Here is a 20,109-nt window from a genome sequence, read left to right on the forward strand (position 1 = left end):
TTGGCAAAAAAAAATTTGGCAGAAGCAAAATTGCTGGGTCATATTGTATTCTGTTTAACTGTTTGAGAAACTACCAAGTTATTTTTTCCACAGCAAAGTACACTGTATTTTTCTTGTCTGAAACAGTCAAAAGATTAAGAAGTGGAGTTTATGAAGAATGTTGTCAGTTATTCAGTTTATAATTATACAAACAAGTGTGGCAACTCAACTGTCATTCATAAATACAAAATTTTATTTGCACTTCATTAGTGTAGAAAGACCACAATGCTTTTCATATCACAACACTCAAGACACGCCAAGTTATTCAAATACGTAATTACTTATCTTGACTAAACAAAACAGTGCAGTTTAATAAAAGATATACCAAAGATAGAGTTCACAAATTCATTATCAGACCAAAAAAAAAAAATTTGAACACAGTCTAGGCTTAATAGGAGGAATAAGCTTCATCATAAAGGGGCGAAGTTTTATCGTTACAAAGATATAGAATGTTTAGGCAAATACATGAATGTTCTTTGATATAGTAAAATGTATCTATTTAAAATTCCTTTAAACAGGATTTGTTTAGGACAGCAGCGTTGTTTTAAAATCTTCCTCTATAGTTCCAAAAACATTTCTTTCTTTATTGAATCTTTCAGTTCTTAAAAGCATAAGGTATGTCCATTTGGAAACCATGAGAGAGACCCTGTGGCCTCAGAACCAAGTCAAATCCTATCCTCTAACTAGGAATATCCTACCATTACATAACATTAATAAATAACCTTCAATGACGGCTATGAATGGAGCTTTGCTTTGTGGCAGAAACACTCCGATACTTCAAAGATGCTACAGCTGGGGATAAGGTCTTGTAAATAAAGGAAAAAAGCACTTAAGATAGTATTTCCCCCCAAAAGTCTTCAGTTTTACAAATTTTCTTTAAAACAGTAAGCAAAGCACCACAATCTTTCTTCTTATCAGAATATCTTCTGTCCTCATAATATAATTAACAAGGACATTTATTTCAAGAAACATTATACCTTTCATTTCTCCCATTCTTCATATTAGAAGTACTATGTTTCCCAGTGTATGTACACTAGACACTGGGATAATGAATGAAATATAATAATTTGGAGGGAAATATGTAATTTATAACCAAAACTTACCCAGGATTGCTTATTTGCATATTTACAAGTTAGTGTATAGCTCTGACTTGGATTACAAAGTGCGAAAGGAATTGTCAAAATGATTGTAGTGCATAATAGAACATTTTCCCCTTTTCAGGAATTATTTCCACTTTGTCTTCAAAGTAGCGAATCAACAGCATTTTCGGACTTGTGGTCTTGGCGGAGGCAATTCTGGTGGAATCTCAGGTTCTGGTTGTAATGAGAGGATACTATTGGACAACTCATTCCTTAAGATATCCAGGGGCATCTTCAGGATAAAGAAAAGACAAATACATTTTAACAATACAATGTATATACATCAGTACTTTGCAAATCCTACAATTACATAAGAACAAAGCATTTTTATATAAAGCTCTCCAATCATCAAAGTTTAATTAGACATTCAAATATTGAGCCAAAAGACAAAAACCAGGTTCAAGGTGCATCATAACACAAACACTGTCCAGCCTACTTCATACCCTGTGGTGGAAGAGACAAGATGCACTTCAAACATGTACTTTCATAACCAACTATAATGGAAACTTAGTGCATTAACAAATGAAAAAACTGTTCTGCATTCTCAGGGGTTATATGATTACTAAAGAAAGAAATAACCTCTCTTGGCAAGTATATAAACAACCATTTTATTAGAAGCTTCTGAATTATGTTTGAACTGAGCAGATCATATGTCATAATAACAAAGTTCTTAGTAAAAAAATCTCCGAATGTAAGCCTAAAGATGCCTGAAGAAATCGCTGCTGTAGCAATTTTCCTGGCACTTAGCATGATGGAAAGGCCTTGGAATCAGGCTCCCGCTAGAGACAAGAGCACCAAGTGAGGCAAGAACCAGGGGCTTCTCAGCTAAGATACCTGCACATTCCACTAGGTCTTCACCATCTGTATCTAACTTAATCTTTGTGGGAAAACAGGAGAAAAGGAAAAGTAAATCTCAAATAAACACGGCACATTGTACTGGCTTCAGTCACTCCACCAAAATGTGTATAAGGCTCAGCAAATATACTGACATCAACACCAAGGACACTGAAAACTACTGGCAGGGAAATAGCTGCCACTAACAGCAAGCTGGAGACTTCTGGCAGAGTGGACAACTTCACCTGGTTCTTAAGGCTGAGAGAAACTATGGTACTTCCCTTTCAAAATAAAAAAATTTGCAACCAAGAAATAAAAAAAAAATTAAAGGTTTCAGATGAAATATTTTCATGATGTAGATTATTATTATTTTTTACCTTCTTCAGAATGTCATCAACAAGTTTCAGAAATATTTCATCCACGTTGAAGTTATCCTTGGCACTTGCTTCACAGAACCGCATCCCAGTAATCTGTTGTGCAAACTAAGACAAAAAATTATTTTTTCTCTGTGTGGGGTGCAATGTAATCTAACATACGAGCATGAGGCCTATGACTGGGGGAGGCATACCTGTAGGGCTTCAGCTTTAAGGAAAGGGGTGCACTAAAGGTTTGTAAAGTGCTGTTGACACTCAACTATAAAGTTCACAAGTACGGCAAATTCATACATTATAAGTAAATAACAAAACATATCCCAACGGTGATACTGAGACCTTCAAGTTAAATTACGTGCCCAAGTTTCTAAAACTAACGTATCTGACATTTAAAATGTGAATATCACTGCTTCGCCAAGTAAGGTTAAAATACATTAGAGTAAGAGAAAACCATAAAAGCAATTTTACACTTTAAAAAAATGTTTCTCTGTATAAAATGTCAGGTTAGATAATAATGCAGCATATACTAAACATGGTTTTTTGCTTCCATTTCAAAATGAATTTAAGGGAGCAGAAACTTGAAAAGAGCAAACATATGAGAAGGATGTGATTAAGTGATAAATGTATAATTATTTTACAATTTAAAAAATAAGTAATTTATTATAAGAAAGCGTATCCACTGACAAATGTACAAAGTGTGGGAACTGTGACTTCTCTTTTCTGCTCCCCTTATTTCTCTCACCTTTTCACCTTGCTGTCTGGTGATTTCTCTGTCAGTTTCACAGTCCAACTTATTTCCAACTAAGAGAAGTTCTGCATCTTCTGAAGCATACTGTGGAATTTTAAAAAAAGCTGCATTTCAAAGATGGCATTGTCATATGCTGACAGGAAATGTAAACCAATCCAATTATTTTTCAATCATTTGTTCATTCACTCCACAAATCTTTGAGGATCCCCCTGTCCCAGGCAGGAATGGTGATCGTGTATATGACAGGTCTTATAGGACTCACAACATTTTAGAAAGCAACATGGTAAAAGGCACTACAAGCCAGTGTTCTTAGTCTTTGACCAATAATTCCTTAGAATTTACCCTAAGGAAGTGATTCAAATACAGGCAAAGCTCTATACTTAAAATGATCATCAATCAAAAAACCTGAAAGTCCAACAAAACAGATAAAGAATGAAATAAGTACATAAAAGAATGCAGCCATAAACGAAACAAAACAAAACATGCTTTGGAAGAACACTGAATGACACAGGAAGGCCTTCATGATAGAATATTTAGTGATATAAGCAGGCTGTAACACTAAACGGAGTAGGAATCCAATTAGATTTTTCAGGATGGCAGAATTACAGATTTTAAAAATTTAGTTTTGTGCTTTTCTTGATTTTCCAAATTTTCTGTAATAAGGAGGCAGCATTAATTTTATAAGCAGGAAGAGTCAGCTACATTTCTAAGTTTTAAAATATAGGCACAATAGAATTTCTCTTTAAAAAGGTTAAAATCTCTTAAATAACTCATTTGATTTTACGTATTCCAGAAAATTACTTGAGATAGCCTGCAGCAAACGGCATCTGAATGGCATGACCTTGGCCAAGTTATTCAGGGTCTTGGTCTCCTTATCAGTACCGTACAGGTGAGAGTAACAGGCTGGTGTGGAGTAAGTACAGTGCCTGGTACACAGTAAGCACTCAAGAAATGACAGTACTTCCTCAAAAAAAGATAAAAAGAGTCAAGTATGAAAGGGAGGAGAACACTAAACCTCAACAGGTTAACAAACTGAAGTATCGAGGGTTAAGGTCATTGTTTTCGGTTTTAAATTCGTTCCATTCTGAAAATTTGAACCAGCAATGAGGACTGCCCCTTTCTAATTTACTTAGTACACTCTGTGGCTTTAGCATGGGAGGAATCACTCCAGCAACACGCCATCACAAAGCCCAGAGCCCGGGCATGACGAACTGCTGAGTGGGAGCAGGCTGAGGGCAGGGCCAGCCTTAGGTCCCATCCATCCATGTCCCTTGTCCCTAACACATTTGAAAGAGGCACAACACACATTGATAATAGGCTTGGTAAAACTGGCAAATAAACATTCTCCGACATTATCTAACACATGGGATTAACACAATTTGCAAACAAAAATCCAATTTATAATATATTAAATGTGCTTGCTATGCAAAGGAACTAAACATCAAATTTTGTATAAAGGAAAGAAAACTCTCAAAATATTGTCACTTGTATACATACCACCACCACATCTCACCCCCCACTGCTGTCTTCTAAATGTGCACAGGTTATCTATATATAGTCGATCATAAGCCACAGGGTAAAATCTTCTCCTGTTTGAAATGAAATAAAGGACATCTACAATTTTAAGGGTAGATGTCCAGTGAATGGCTGAGGTCCTTGTAGTGTCCACAGGTACCATGGAGAAGGCCATCTCCTAGAGGTTGTTACTCTGTGGACACTCACAAAATGCATGTCCAAGTGAACTTTCTGCAGAAACAAGAACGCCCCGCATCCAATTCCATGGAAGCAGCCCGACAGTGCTGAACGGAACGAACATGTTTGGGCTTTAAAGTCAGACAGCCCATGGTACCAGAATCAAAATCCTGATTTTATTATTTATAAGCTGGTTTGGGGTAACAGGAATATACACCTACTTTGACTGTTGTAATATGGATTAAATGATGTTTAGTATGTAAAAGCAAGCTTCATAAACACATTTTCTCCTCCTTCCTTTTATAAGGAAACACCCACAGAGTTCAACCTGAATAGAAAACACAACACCTACCTTATCAATCATCTTCATCCATTTTGGCAAATCATCAAATGTCTCCTTCTTAGTAATATCATATACTAATATGATCCCCTTGGCACTTCTATAATAAGCTGAGGTAATGCTGTTGAATCTCTCCTGACCTGCTGTGTCCCTAAGAAACAGCAGCAAAAAAATCAGTTCCCCAACAATAACCATAGTAAGCAACTCCACATTCCAATGCAAACAGGGAGGGCGGCCCCACCGGGCTACTTCCTTCAAGTTACCAGGCAACTTCTCTTGTCTCTGCATATTCATTATCAGTGAGGACAGAGTTTCTGAGCTAGTTAAACCCTTAAACAAAAATGTGAAGTCCCAATTTCTTTCAAACCAATATGTTGAAAATAAGAAAATGAGAATTTTTCATGACAAAAAGTCGTAAAAGGGGGGATAAGGTAGATCCCACAAATTTAAAAGATGCTAAAATTCTGTACATAGCAAAATCTTAATTTTTTTCAAATGAAATGCTTTTCCAATGTGAAAACTCATACAGAAATATCATTAAGCATAAAAGTAAGTTTTGATTTCTTAACTTGTACCTAAGTGGCCCACTTAAGCTAACAGTAGCTTTGTAATTAATTTTTTGACATTGTAGAGTAAAATTATAAAAGTATAAGGTAATTAATACCATAAACTACATAAGTGCACTTGACCACACCTATCTCCCCCACAAAACCATACACTTTGTTCTAGAAGGCTCTAAGTCCCCAATTTACTACACTGTGAGGAAAATTGTTATGAAAGAATACCATGTTTCCCCGAAAATAAGACCTAGCCAGACCATCAGCTCTAATGTGTCTTTTGGAGCAAAAATTAATATAAGACCCAGTATTGTATTACATGTTATATTATAATACCCAGTCTCTTATTATAGTAAAATAAGACCGGGTCTTATATTAATTTTTGCTCCAAAAGACGCACTAGAGCTGATGGTCCAGATCGGTCTTATTTTCGGGGAAACATAAGAGGAACAGCAAAAGAGGAACAAAGAATCAGGTAGTGGGATGATGCTAAACTGTTCTATTTTTAAATCATAAAGTATTATGCTCAAGTTGCTTTTTCTGAGTATTTTGCTTCTATAAAATGGTGTATTAACAGACATGTATGTTATTTCCCTAATTTCCTCAAAAACACTGACTCAAATCCTATCTGGGGGTGGACAAGAACTGTTTCTGGTAAGTTCTGCTCCAGTAAACGGGGCCAGGGCAGTGTCCTTAAGACTCCAAGTATCTATTGGACTATTCTTGCTTCTTTGGAGAACTCAATCTTTCTGAACTGAGCTGTTTCCTGATGTGAAAAAAGGCGGAAAGTGTAACACCCTCTATGGAAGGGCAGTTATCAACAAAGAAAAATGTATGGACAATAATTTAAACTATTTATTTAAACCCACAACTCTCCTTTAACCAACCTCAATAGCTAATATGTGATTTTGTTGGTAAGAATCCCCCACTAATGAAAAATGCTATAGAATTGGTCTTGTTATTTTCTTAATTCTTCTAGAAATCTAAGAACTTCTTATTCTCCAGGGGGAGGTTGATATTTCAGCATGAAGAGTGACATAAGCACACGAATAGTATTCAGAAGCTGGCTGAGACCTATTTTCTCTATCTAGTAAGCCAAGAAACTGCTTGAGACAAATGAGGCTCAACAGAGCAGGGCTTCTGATCAGGAAAACAATTTCTTGAAAGATGATCTATAATTTAGCTTTTCCCAAAAAACATAACTCCTGGAATACTCCCAGGAGCCAGGGTGAGTAATGGTGAAGTAAGCTAGGGGCAATGGAATAGCAAAAATAAGGTTCCTCACTGCAAGGCTATTCAAAGCCTATAGCAGAATAGCATGAGTTTCCAAGAGGGGGACACAGTGTGCAATGTTTTCCAAATTCCACTTCCCTTGAGGTATACCTTGTGGGACTGTGTCCTTAAAACAACCTTTGGCAATGGCTCTATACTTTATGGCTTCATTCAGATTGGACTTGCCATCAATTAGTTCACATTACTGTCATTATGCCAAACAAACAAAAAAGCTCCTTGGCAAGTTCATTTTCACATAAAAGGAAAACCATTTGCTTTGTTCCAGAGGATGTAAGAATCCCCTGCTGCCCTCAACTGGAAGGGCCAGGATGGCCAAGACTGGTCTGCTTTTGTCCACCAGTGTCCGGCAGTGTACCTGGCCCAGAGCAGGCCATCAATAAACATGTGCTGAACAAAAAGCTACATGTCTAAAATGTAGAAAGTTGATGCCACTTCGAGGCAAAATAAACTTTATTTTTTGACTTAGAACTGTCAAAGAACTGGAAAACTGAATGTGATAGATGGGGACCGAATTCTTCAGGATTTCTAAAAACAACTTAAAGGTCACACTAATAAGCACCTTCAAGAGAGGTGCACAGGATTCAATACCATTTCATTTAAATCAGGAATCAATGAATAAAATTATTTCTGGAGGCATAATTAATATTATCAAACCAATAAAGAGTTAAATCTTTCAGAGTACGGTTTGCCATCCTATCTCAAGTTGTGGCTTGTTCACATTAGGATTTGATCAAATATTTTTAATGTTCTAAACAATATTTGAATACTATCAAGAGCATCTCACACTCGTTTCTTTAAAAAGCAAAAATAACACATTTTTCTACTCTAAAATCTGTGGTTAGCACAATATAGCTGCACAAATTTAAATAGCAATCAGATATAAGATCTTCATTGAGCATTTTGGGAATTACGTGCTTTAATAAATCTTTAAGTAAAATTAAGCTTCACATTCATTTCTATACACATTCAACGAATTAGAATCTAGAAATTGGGGGCTCAAGAACAGAGAAATTAGAGATAACAGAAGTGTTTGAAAAATTATTTTTATTTTATTGTGGAAAGATACATGAGATCTACCCTCGAGAGATTTGTACGTGTAAAATACACTATTATTATCTATAGGCACAATGTTGTACAGATCTCTAAAGTAGTTTTAATAAAAATCCAACAATCAAAGGCATTTGTGATGTAGTTTTAAAAAACCCTGTTGCATGAATAGCATACTTAGGGATCTTAGAAACATTAAGAAGTTAGCTGTCTCTGTTGGCTTTAAGTCAGACACACAAAAAGAAGACAGAGACCTTGAAATGCAAAATCTGAGGCAATCATTCCAACACAAATAAATGAGCAAATTAATTTATAAAAATCCCAATGAGGAAACATAAACTAGTTCACTACTCTCCATTTAAGGCCAATCCTTAAATTCCATCTTCTTGTGCCTGAATCTGAATGCTTGAGCTATAAAAGCATCTTCCTTTGAGAGACTATGCCATATTCCCAAAATATTTGGGTTGTGAAAATTTTTATTTTCTATTTCTCTCAGAAGTTTATTGACTTATTTTCCCTACTAAATTATCTGCTATCATATGTGGTCAACAGGATAAATGAAATGTCGGTAAGTTCAGTAAGTATTTATTAAATACCTACTATATGCCAGTACCATATAAATCCCATACAAGTCTCCACTTTCCAAAAATTTAGATAAGTACCAATCTGATCACGTTTTATCTTTCTATAAAGATGCAACATCCTAATATTTCCTCTTTTTACCTCCATGAATCTGAATTTTCACTGCAGTAATAAAGAGCTGATTTCTAGATTTGCAGTTTATTAATGTCAGCTAAATCATCATTTAGTGCAGCTAGCATGTGATCTTACTATTATTTCTCTCTCTGCTTTTGGTGCAAATTGAAAATTTCTTGTAATTTCTAATTCTTCAATTTGGTAATACAATGATGTTTTGAAAATGCAAAGATTCTTATTTGTTGCATTTAATATATCCAGTTAAGTGACACAATTACTAATCTGAAGGGCAAGAACCAATTAGTGTATGAAATGCTCCGCCTCTTCCAAGCACAGAATGAAAGGAGTTTGATGTCACTATAGGAATGCTGGTGAAAACCAAATTCCCCAACAGTGAAGACTGGCACATGAACAGAATGACGGGTCCTCATATGACTCATTTTAACTCTACGTTTGCCTAAAGGTAGGACACAGATTTCGTGGCTTCAAGTCCATTTCAACTCCATGACTCTAAGTCACTGTGTATAACTTCCAGGGTAGCATTTGGATGTTAAATTCATGAAACTATATTCTAGTAGATACATTTTAATTTTAGTCACGTAGAAACATTTTAAGTACAGAGATGTGAAAATGGTCCTTTTTCTCACCACAGATAATCAAGGAACTGAAAAATGAGGCAATGACATAACATGTGACCTAAAAATGTGACAATGACAGCTGTAGCTTTTGGTGCCTTAAATTGTTAGGAATCTACAGTAAACATTATTTTCTTAGATTGGCTACACCCAGAAATCATCAAGAAAAAAATGCACTTCTTCTAACAACACCTCTCTATGAAAACCGACTAGCAGTGCTCTCATGCATTGACTAAACACGGAGCACAGCCATTATCAGCAGTCTCTTTGAAGAGCTCTTTCCAATTACATTGGCTCCTCCTATGCCACCAACTGCTGACAGTGATGACAACATGCCCACGACAAAGCAAATTACAACGGCAACAGCACAAGGAGTGCTGCTAACTCCAAAATAAGCTACGTATGACTTTAAATAATGAACCATGACTTCAATACTTCCTTTCTACCTACTGGAAAACAAGAATGAGACAAGCCTACTTCCTATCTGAAATGCTGGGATGTTCCCTGTACGAAACTTGCAATCGACCTTTCAATAAATTCAATGAATCTTATTTTCCCCCCCTCAGTTATATTTTTCACCAGTGTTGTAGTTTTGAAAAATTTGAAGACGAAGTTTGAGGAGTGATGAACCAAGGAGAAGCAGAGAAGGAGTTATTTGGGGGAATGCTTTTATATCCAAGAGAGAAGTATTTTCCGGGTGTCCCATGTATTTCTCAGAACTGCACTATCATACTTTCCCCCGGGGACTGGAATTCATAATGTAGGGCCTTCTTAGATCACATTCAAAGGCACTGAAGTGAGATTCCAGAAGTATCCAATGTCACCAGCACAGACTTCAGTGGGCAGAGCTCCAGGGACATTTGGACACACTTTTGTATATCAGATTACTACTGCCTGAGATGAAAACTATATAGTATTAATACATTAATTAAGGTATGTCTTTTTAGACAGGCCACAATGTCATTTAGACCCTGCTGTCATCCACTAAGCAAGCTTCACAAACATTCTAGTATTAGCTATATCTCCTTTGCGAGGTAAGCTCCATCAAAAAGTATCTCACCCACAGGTGCTATGCTATGTACAGACGTGGACATACCCTGAATCCTTTTAAAGATGGTCTTTACATTAAAGAGCTTACATTTAGAAACAATAGCTCATGTAAAAGATACTTTGTTGCCATTTCCAGAGTTCAAAAAATGGGCTGCCTTTCCAATCATGGGCTAATAAGAAATACCCATTTTTTTTTCTTATCAAGAATTTAGGCAAGACTGTTAATGTTTTATAATCAAGTCAAAAACCAAAATACAAAAATGAAAAACATGAAACAAAAAACTCAACGAAACCCAACAAACCCTTACAGTGGGTTATATAGTCACAGATGACCAAATGAAGACATTACCTCAGACCCCTCCAGTGGGCAAGCGATGCTGGTTCGGCTGCAGCCGTGCCCCAGACAGGGACACGGCACGGATGGAGAATGAAGGCATGGCACTAACACTCAAGCATTAGGTGACCGATGATGCCATAGATGAGGCAGCAATTAACGCAGATGAAAGCAAACACACACATGGTGGACAAACACTCAGAGCTGAGGTTGACCTGCCGAGAGGAGTTAGTAAGCTGAGTACACTGCAGCTGTGCCGTTAAAAACAAAAGGGCATTCTCAGAACACCTCAGCAGTTACTTTTAAACCACCACCAGACCTGATCCTTTCTCCATAGATGGGTTTTTGAATGCCCTCCTGTGGGCTGCGGAGAGCCAACAGAAAGCTCTTAGAGCTGGACACAGCTGTAACACAGCTGGTTTGGTCTCTCATACGATTATAACGTGAGAAAAGGGGCTGTGGATTCATTCTCAGTTGGCATTAATGGGGCACTGTGCCACCAAGGACAGCCCCGAACTGTCTGTGGGTGATCTGCCTTAAAACTGTGCAAATCTGGTTAGAAACATACTGGACTTTCTTTGAATACTATCAAACAAAATAACTTGTAAAACATGAAGACAATCATCTTAGCAATCATTTTAGTGATGACAGTTTTCTCAAATGATTTGAAAATAGAGGCATAAAGGCTCCAAACTATCATTAAAGTAACGTTCTTCTTTCCACAACTCCCCATGTGCAAATGGAGCGCGAAATAAGTACTTTTCTAAATTCGCCCTCTCACTGTTCATTTTATTTAAACATGAGCAAAGGAGAGGAAAAGTAGGAGAGGCAAACCAGCTCAAATGGTTAATTTTATTAGACAAGCGTATGGGTTGTTAAACACATAGGGCAATTAATGGGTGCAGATTCTCCACTCACCAGATCTGTAATCTAATTTTCTTTCCTCTTAGTTCTACAGTTTTGATTTTAAAGTCAACACCTGTAAATAAAACAAATGAAGATGAAGCAAAAACAATAAAGATGCAATCTGTCACAAAACAATCCTATTTGTACATTTTTATATCCTTACCAGAAAAACAAACAAACCAAAAAAACCCCTGATCACTAAATCCCAAAAGAAAAAAGCAGAACTACACCAGTATTTGTGACTACCCAGTCATTCTACACGCCAATACGCAACTATAAAAGTCAAGCTATGTTATGTTTTATTCTGAAATATTTATGTAGCATTTGATATTCATAATATAATTTATTACTACCACAAGTTTAGCATAAAAATCATTTAAAATTACATTAACAAATGGCTTTAAAAGAATATTATCTTGGGGAAAATTCTTATACAGAACACTGGAAACTTAACATGAATTCTTTTATTATATTGTCAATAGTGTGGGAGAGGAATTATTTTTTAAAAATTTACTCATACAAAATAACATACCCAATGTTTGTTTATTTTAATTTAAAGAAGCAAACCACCATGTCTCTCTGTCCCTTTCCAATTCAGCCTTCAAAGCTTCAGATAGTTTTTAAACCAAATTTTCTTTCTTTTTCAATTTATTGGGTAACAATGGTTAGTAAAATTACATAAGTTTCAAGTGTACAGTTCTATAATACATCGTCTATACACTGCTTTGTGTGCTCACCATCCAGAATCAGTTCTTCATCACCATATATTTGATCCCCTTTTCCCTATTCAATTACCCTCTTCCCTCCTTACTCTCTGGTAACCACTAAACTGTTGTCTGTATCTATGAGTTTTTGTTTCTTTTAAACCAAATTTTCATTTATGTATGGTACTTCATATGCTTGTCAGTTACAGAAAACTTAAATATTTCAGAATAATATTTTTTATACAATTTTCACAACTAAGAAAAATAAACCAAAGGAATGCTGGCTAAATTTGAGAACGAGAAACATTCCCTACAGGAATTACTTCCTGACTGCTTTGTAGGATCCCCGTGCTGCCGGGCCTCCAACAGGCAGGGGCCGTGCCTACCAGTTTGAGTGCCACATGGCCACAGGGAGAGCAGGGACACCCCACTTCCAGGCTCTGCACCTCAGGGAACTGATGCAACACTTCAAAGTCAGATGAGGTCCTTGAGGTGAAGTGAACAGCATGTGACTGGCTTTTATAATTAGTAACACACTGTAGACACCAATGCAACACCAAACGACACGTTTATAACCCTGGGTGGGGGCGGGGCAGCAGCCCTCATCTGTACAATACAGAAAAATTGCATGAATATCAAATGTCACAAGAAAACAAAGCTAGAGCATACTCTACTACATTTCAATTCTTAATCTCTTACACCAGACACGATTTCAAATGTCACCGAGTGAAACCCGGTTAATTCAATTTCACTTTCGGTTCTGGAACAAATTTTTTCAGAGTCAAATGACACTGTAAAACAGCCTTGAAACAGGAAGCAGGTTTGTGTACCACCGACATCCTCAGAGTTCCTTAATGACTCAACCGCAAGGGAAGAGCATGGCTTCAAGTGATATGCTCCAAGGCACAAACAGCAGCCTAGAGAGATTTCTGTTCTGATTTTAAAAAGGCATAGCTCAATGACAAAATACTGTCTTCTTTATTTTAGCATCAAGTTGGGACATTACCATGTTATTCTGTGGTAGTAATTTACAAATCAAATTAATATTTTGTCATGACTACTGTTGTATTTTACTTTTGTTTCCAGTTACTTTTTTTTTTTTTTTAAGTTTTAGTTAAGGGAGCTGTAACTTTTTTCTAACATGACTTTATTGAAAAGAGCTGGCTGATGATACTTGTCTTATGAGCTCTGCTTCAAATCAACTAAAAGAATCCTTTGAAACAGCCAGAGCAAATAATTTTTGTTTTGATTAGGTTGTTTTCTCTGCTAAGAATTATTCTGAGCCTGAACATGTCAGATACTCTTTTTCAACCAACTTGAATAACTTATCCAACTTTACCAGTCCTACACTAGGACTATTTTGTAACCACAAAGTTTAACGAATAAAAGTAAAAGGATACTAATACTCAAAATCAGAAAATAAGTGATAATGTTATCACCAAGTGATTATAAATACATGCCTAATTTTAATACGAATACAAAGATGATAGCGAATAGGATTAATAATCTGTTTAGCCAAAATGAAGACTATCTAGCTTTAGGGAGTACATTAATGACAAGGTGACTAACAATAACAGAAAAATATCCAGTGGTTAAATCTAAAACTCCATAAAAGAAAACAGTTCATTAAATTACTCCTCTCTCTTAAGTGAAACATCCTTTATCACATCGAACAGACACCAAGTGGCTTATAATGACCCAAAACTTACTCCAATTTATGGCTTAAAACATATTCTTGTACCAAAATATATAACTAAATATTCTTAAAATCCTTCTTATATCAAAAGTATCTCTTAATGTTGCCTACTTTTATTATTTGCATGTCACAGAAATTATAACGATCCTTAATAAAAGGTAACAAGTCATTAACAGCCTTAAATATTCATCAGATTAGTTTTGGGAAAAGTCAGCACAGAGAAGCTCCTCACTGAGGAGGACTCCCTAGGCCCCATGTTTATAAACAAACGGGGACCAAAAAGGTGGCAACTTCATTTCCATGCACAGCCCTTGCTGGAAACCCAGATTCCTATAGGTCTCTTGACTAACACAGGGGAAGCTACTCATCCTCAAAGACGTAGTCAACACTGACCTAAATCAACACCCGAGCATCTGGCAAAGAAATGCTCTTCTCTGCTGCCCTCATTAGGGACCCTCTTTGTTGGCCCAGAAATCTTTTAAGTCCTCAGGGACTTCCTGTGTGAACCCCTCTGAGGGCCTCACCCCTTACCCTCATTCCTCATGTGTTCCCAGTTCTTGGACCCGAACTCTCTTTTGGCTCTCACACCACATCGCCGCTCCTTCTCTTTGTTGGTGTCCCCTCCGTGGGCACAATCACCTTTGATTCCCGAAAGTCTAGGGCACTGCCTGGCACACAACAGCAACTCAATAAATCTGAAGAATGGACACCCGCCCCCTCTTCTCCACCAAATGCCAGATATGTAAGGAGAAATGATGACTCTTTTTGGAAAATTTAGGGAAATTCAGAACTCAGTTTTGTATTTTTTTTAAAAAAGCCCAAACAAATAAAACACTTAAGTAGTAAGAAAGGAGGGTAGATGTTCAGAGTGTGTCTGGTGGGCAGAATGGTAGGATAGGAGCAGTGAAATGCAGGGGTGCCCAGCATACATACACCACTCCAGAAACAGAGTATTTCGTTTCTCCTACAATTATGCAGTCACTTAGATGGGAAGTAGTCCACTAAGTGAATTATTTTGCCAACAGGCGCTTACCTTTCTTTAAGCTTACTAATGTTATAGAAGTCTTTCTAGAAATATTTTAATCAGAAAGGAAGTACATAAGTCACAGGGCTATAATCCCAAATCAATAGGTGTACACTGACTGCTCTACTTGAGTCACTATGTCTTCTTCTTGATCTGAATTACCTTTGATAGTAACGACAGTGGATATCTCTCAAACATGCTGTGCCCGACTCCAACACATGGAATCCTGCAGCAGTCCAATGAGTGCACTGTTATCTGCAACTTACAGAGGAAAACACCAGTGGAGAGGACAAGGTAATAGGCTTTAAGGCCACAACACATGTTGGTTGAACCCAGATTCAAATTTATAACAGTGTTCACAATGAAAAGTTGTTACAATGCAAGTCAGATGCATGAAAAAAAGGAAAAGTGAAAAGTTCTGCGAATAACCCAGAATCACCATCAAGCTGTTAAAGAGCAAAGCTTAACTTTGCAATTTGTCTTTTTTCTTTGTAGTTGTAGTTCATAAATCTTAGCAATAGCATCAAGAATAGGTATATTTAGTGCTGATAAGATCTGTAAGTTCTCCTTAAGGAAAAACATTTCTAAAACATCACTGTATTTCTTTTTGCTGGACCATAAGAAGTTACAAAAATGAAAATAGCAAAAATAAACAGAAGCTTCTTTCTGCACATTCCAGAAAAAGCTAAATAAACGCAAAAATAACACCATGGACCATGCCTATGATTACGGCTGAACAAACGTCCTACCCTTTTTCTTCTCTGCCCTACCCCATGACCAACGATTTTATTTTATTTTACTTAACACTTTCAGGAAGTTGAAGGATTTCAGACTTTGAAATAAGTCTCAATTCAAACAGCAGTTGTGATTTCACTGCCACTTTATAACAGCCATTTTAAATTTGTACAGTGGCTTTTCTTTCAAGGATATACAGTGTCATCCAATTTTGGATATCATATTTCTACTAAGAGAGAGGATTTCCAGCATTTTCACTGAGTGGAGAGTGAGAAAATGAAAGCACTATATAAAGGAAAAGAAGGTAATACAGAGACGTCATCAAAATGGCGGCGTGAGGTGAGCCTCTGGAAAGCTCCTCCGGAATTTACAACAAATAGAATAACTATAACTCCACAAAGGACTCCCTGCACAGCAGACAGGCAAGACGAAGAGGCCCACTACTGAATTCACCTAAAAGTGGAGGAATTGCGCGAGCGGGGGAGGAGGGAAGGGAGAAGTGCGGAGACGGAGCCCTGCGGGTGCAGGACGCAGACCTGGCTCAGTGCTCCGAGCTCGCTGCATCCCGGAGCTACCGCAGCTGCGGGACAGGGAAGAACTCGGACAGCTAGGGCTCCGCTTATGGCCCTCAGGGCTGAGGGGACAGCATGTAACACGGCTGAACTTAACGCTCACGGCAGAGACCTCGGAGCAAAGACTGAGGGAAGGAGGCTGAAAACAGTGGTTTAAGCCCTCACTGCTAAGCAGAGAACGGAAGCCTTAGGCACTGAGACTAGCCGCCCCCTCCTACCCTCCCAGAGCTTGCCCTGCCCCCACCTGCCCGGTGCTAGAAGCGGAACAGTAGCAGTGTCAGATCAAAAGAACAGAATACTTGCTGTTCTGAGAACTGTGGACCGCAGACACAGACTCGCAGCCCAACTAGTTCCGGCAAAGGGGAGGGAGCTGTGGAAACAGGACCGGCTGTGGTGGTGGTCACCGCCATTGCTCTGGGCCACCTCTCACAACTCACCCCACTCCTGCCCCACCTATCTGGGCGGATCCCTGCAGGAGTAAACAGAACTGCTGAAACATACGGGCTCCGAATCTGGTGCAGGAAGAGCTTTGCAACTTCAAAGGCTCTCCGCACACCCACACGGACACTGTGCCCTGTGACCCAAGCGAACTATTAACAGAGGAGAAGCCCATCTCCCAGGGAATCTCCCCATTGTGTGAGAAGCTGGATTAGTGCAGAAAAAACATAGCACTACCATGTGAGAGAGAGAAAAAAAGGCTGCAGTAGGAGAGAAAATAAAACATTCTACCAACAAGTACTGGAAAACAAAAGAAAGACCTCTTCCTATCAACCTGTTGCAGAAGCCACTCCTGGAGATGTCTAGGAAAAGAAATAATAAATCAGTAATTGCCATGAATAACCAAGGCAACAAGAGACAGCAAAGAAAGAAAGTGAAAAGTCTCCAGAAAAGGAATTTAAAGATATGGAAATATGTGACTTAAATGACAGAGAATTCAAGATTGCAGTTCTGAAAAAACTCAACGAGATGCAAGAAAACACAGAAAGGCAGTTTAATAAACTCAGAAACACAATCAAAGAACAACATGAGCATTTTACGAAAGAGATTGAAATTTTAAAAAAGAACCAAATAGAATTTCTGGAGATTAAGAACTCAATAGAAGAAAATAAGAATGAAATAACCAGCTTAGGTAGTAGAGTTGACCAAATGGAGGAAAGAAATCAGTGACATCGAAGATACAAACCTGGAAATTACACGGATGGAAGAAGAAAGAGACTTGAGACTTAAAAGAAATGAAAACTCTACAAGAACTTTCTGACTCCATCAGAAAGAGCAATATAAGAATAATGGGCATACCAGAAGGAGAAGAAAGAGAGAAGGGAACAGAGAATATACTCAAACAAATTGTCGATGAGAACTTCCCAAACTTGTGGACAGAACTGGATCCTCGAATCCAAGAAGCAAATAGAACACCTAATTACCTCAATCCCAACAGGCCTTCTCCAAGGCACATTGAATTGAAGCTGTCTAAGATCAACAACAAAGAAAGAATCCTCAAGGCAGCCAGGGAAAAGAAGACCGTAACCTACAAAGGAAGATTATCATCAGATTAGATTATCATCCCATTAGATTATCATCAGATTTCTCAGCAGAAACTCTACAAGCCAGGGAGTGGAACCAAATATTCAAACTATTGAAAGAGAGAAATTATGAGCCAAGAATAATATATGAGAACAAAGATATCCTTTAGATATGATGGAGGAATAAAGACCTTTCCAGACATACAGAAACTGAGGGAATTTTCTAATACACAACCTGCACTACAAGAAATACTAAAGGAGGCTATTCGACCACCATCAACAGGGATAATTTGTGACAACCAAAACATAAAAAGGGGGAGAGTAAAAGCCTGAAACGGAATATGGGAATGGAGAAACTAAGCATGCTGAAGAAAATGGACTACTCTAAATAGGACTTTCTTTTACATAAACTTAAGGGTAAGCACTCAAAAAAAATCCAGAACTGAAATATATACTGTAATAAAAGAAGAAACAGAGGGAAACATCATAGAATATCACCACACAGAAATAATAGACAACAACAAAAAGGCAAAGAAACAATGGAGACACAGCCTTACCAGAAAATTAAAGATAGAATGACAGGAAATCCTCCCATATCAATAATCACCTTAAATGTAAATGGACTGAACTCACCAATAAAAAGGCACAGAGTAGCAGATGGATCAAAAAACTAAACCCAACCATGTGCTGTTTTCAAGAGACACATCTCAGCTACAAGGACAAGCATAGACTCAAAGTGAAAGGGTGGAAATTGACACTCCAAGCAAATGGTATCCAGAGAAAATCAGGTGTAGCTATACTGAATCTGATGAAACAGACTTCAGTGTAAAAAAGGTAATAAGAGACAAAGATGAACATTTCATAATGGTAAAAGGGACTATACAACAAGAAGACATAACAGTCATCAATATTTTTGCACCCAATCAAGGAGCACCGAAATATGCCAAGCAACTACTAAGAGAACTACAGGGAGAAATTGACCAAAACACAATTATACTTAAATACATCATTGACAGCTATGGATAGATCATCCAAACAGAAAATAAATAACGAAACAGCAGCCTTAAATGACGCATTAGTTGAAATGGGCATAATTGACATACATAGAGTATTTCATCCTAAAACATCAGACTATACATTTTTTTTCTAGTGTACATGGAACCGTATGTTGGGACATGAAATCAGCCTCAGCAAATTTAAGAAGACTGAAACCATACCAAGCATATTCTCTGATCACAAGGCTTTGAAATTGGATATCAACTGCAATAAGAAAGCAGGAAAAACACAAATACATGCAGATTAAACAACATGCTTTTAAAGAACGACCGGGTCAAAGAAGAAATTAAAGGAGAGATCAAAAGATACATAGAAACAAATGACAATGAAAATACATCCTACTAAAATTTTTGGGATGCAGTGAAAGCAGTATTAAGAGGGAAATTTGTATCATCACAGGCCTATCTCAAGAAACAAGAAAAATCGCAAATAAATAACCTCATGATACACCTTAAAGAACTAGAAAGAGAAGAACAAATGAAACCCAAGGTCAGCAGAAGAAAGGAAATGACAAAAATCAGAGCAGAACTAAATGAAATAGACAACAAAAACACAACAGAAAAATTTAATGTGACAAAGAGCTGGTTCTTTGAAAAGATTAACAAAATTGACAAACCCTTGGCTAGACTCACTAACATAAAAAGAGAGAAGACATATACTAATTAACAAAATCAGAAATAAAAAAGGGAACTTGTCTCGGACGTCACAGAAATACAAAGGATCATCCAAGAATACTATGAAGGACTATATGCCACCAGAGTCAATAACCTAGAAGAAATGGATAAGTTCTTAGAAACATATAGCCTTCCTAGGTTGAACCATGTAGAACTGGAAAATCTAAACAGACTGATCACCAGTAACGAAATTGAATCAGTCATCCAAAACCTTCCCAAAAGCAAAAGTCCACGACTTGATGGCTTCACTAGTGAACTCTACCAAAGCTTCAAAGAGGACCTAATACCAATCCTGCTCAAACTCTTTCAAAAAATTGAAGAAGAGACAGTGCTCCCTAACGCAGTTTATGAGGCCAAAATTACCCTGAAACTAAAACCTGGTAAGGACAACACAAAAAAAGAAAACTACAGACCGGTATCTCTGATGAATACAGATGCAAACATCCT

At 37.4% G+C, this 20,109-nt stretch overlaps 1 protein-coding gene across 2 annotated transcripts in view; it reads right to left on the bottom strand.

Annotated features, from left to right (window-relative positions):
• Positions 1-209: 209 nt before the first annotated feature.
• The window catches only part of RAB12 (RAB12, member RAS oncogene family), a 31,094-nt gene continuing 11,194 nt past the window's right edge, over positions 210-20,109 (bottom strand). The window contains exons 2-6 of one of the 2 annotated variants that reach the window (XM_033087544.1): positions 11,694-11,754; positions 5,176-5,314; positions 3,126-3,215; positions 2,390-2,494; positions 210-1,410 (exon numbers count right to left, since the gene is read on the bottom strand). In XM_033087544.1, the coding sequence (XP_032943435.1) occupies positions 1,294-1,410; positions 2,390-2,494; positions 3,126-3,215; positions 5,176-5,314; positions 11,694-11,754 (512 nt within the window). In that variant the 3' untranslated portion in view covers positions 210-1,293. The remainder of the gene's footprint in view (positions 1,411-2,389; positions 2,495-3,125; positions 3,216-5,175; positions 5,315-11,693; positions 11,755-20,109) is intronic. The other variant, XM_033087545.1, reaches the window with a different exon arrangement.

This window comes from Rhinolophus ferrumequinum, chromosome 19 (genome assembly GCF_004115265.2).
Source record: "Rhinolophus ferrumequinum isolate MPI-CBG mRhiFer1 chromosome 19, mRhiFer1_v1.p, whole genome shotgun sequence".
In the NCBI taxonomy this organism is placed as follows: Eukaryota; Metazoa; Chordata; class Mammalia; order Chiroptera; family Rhinolophidae; genus Rhinolophus; species Rhinolophus ferrumequinum.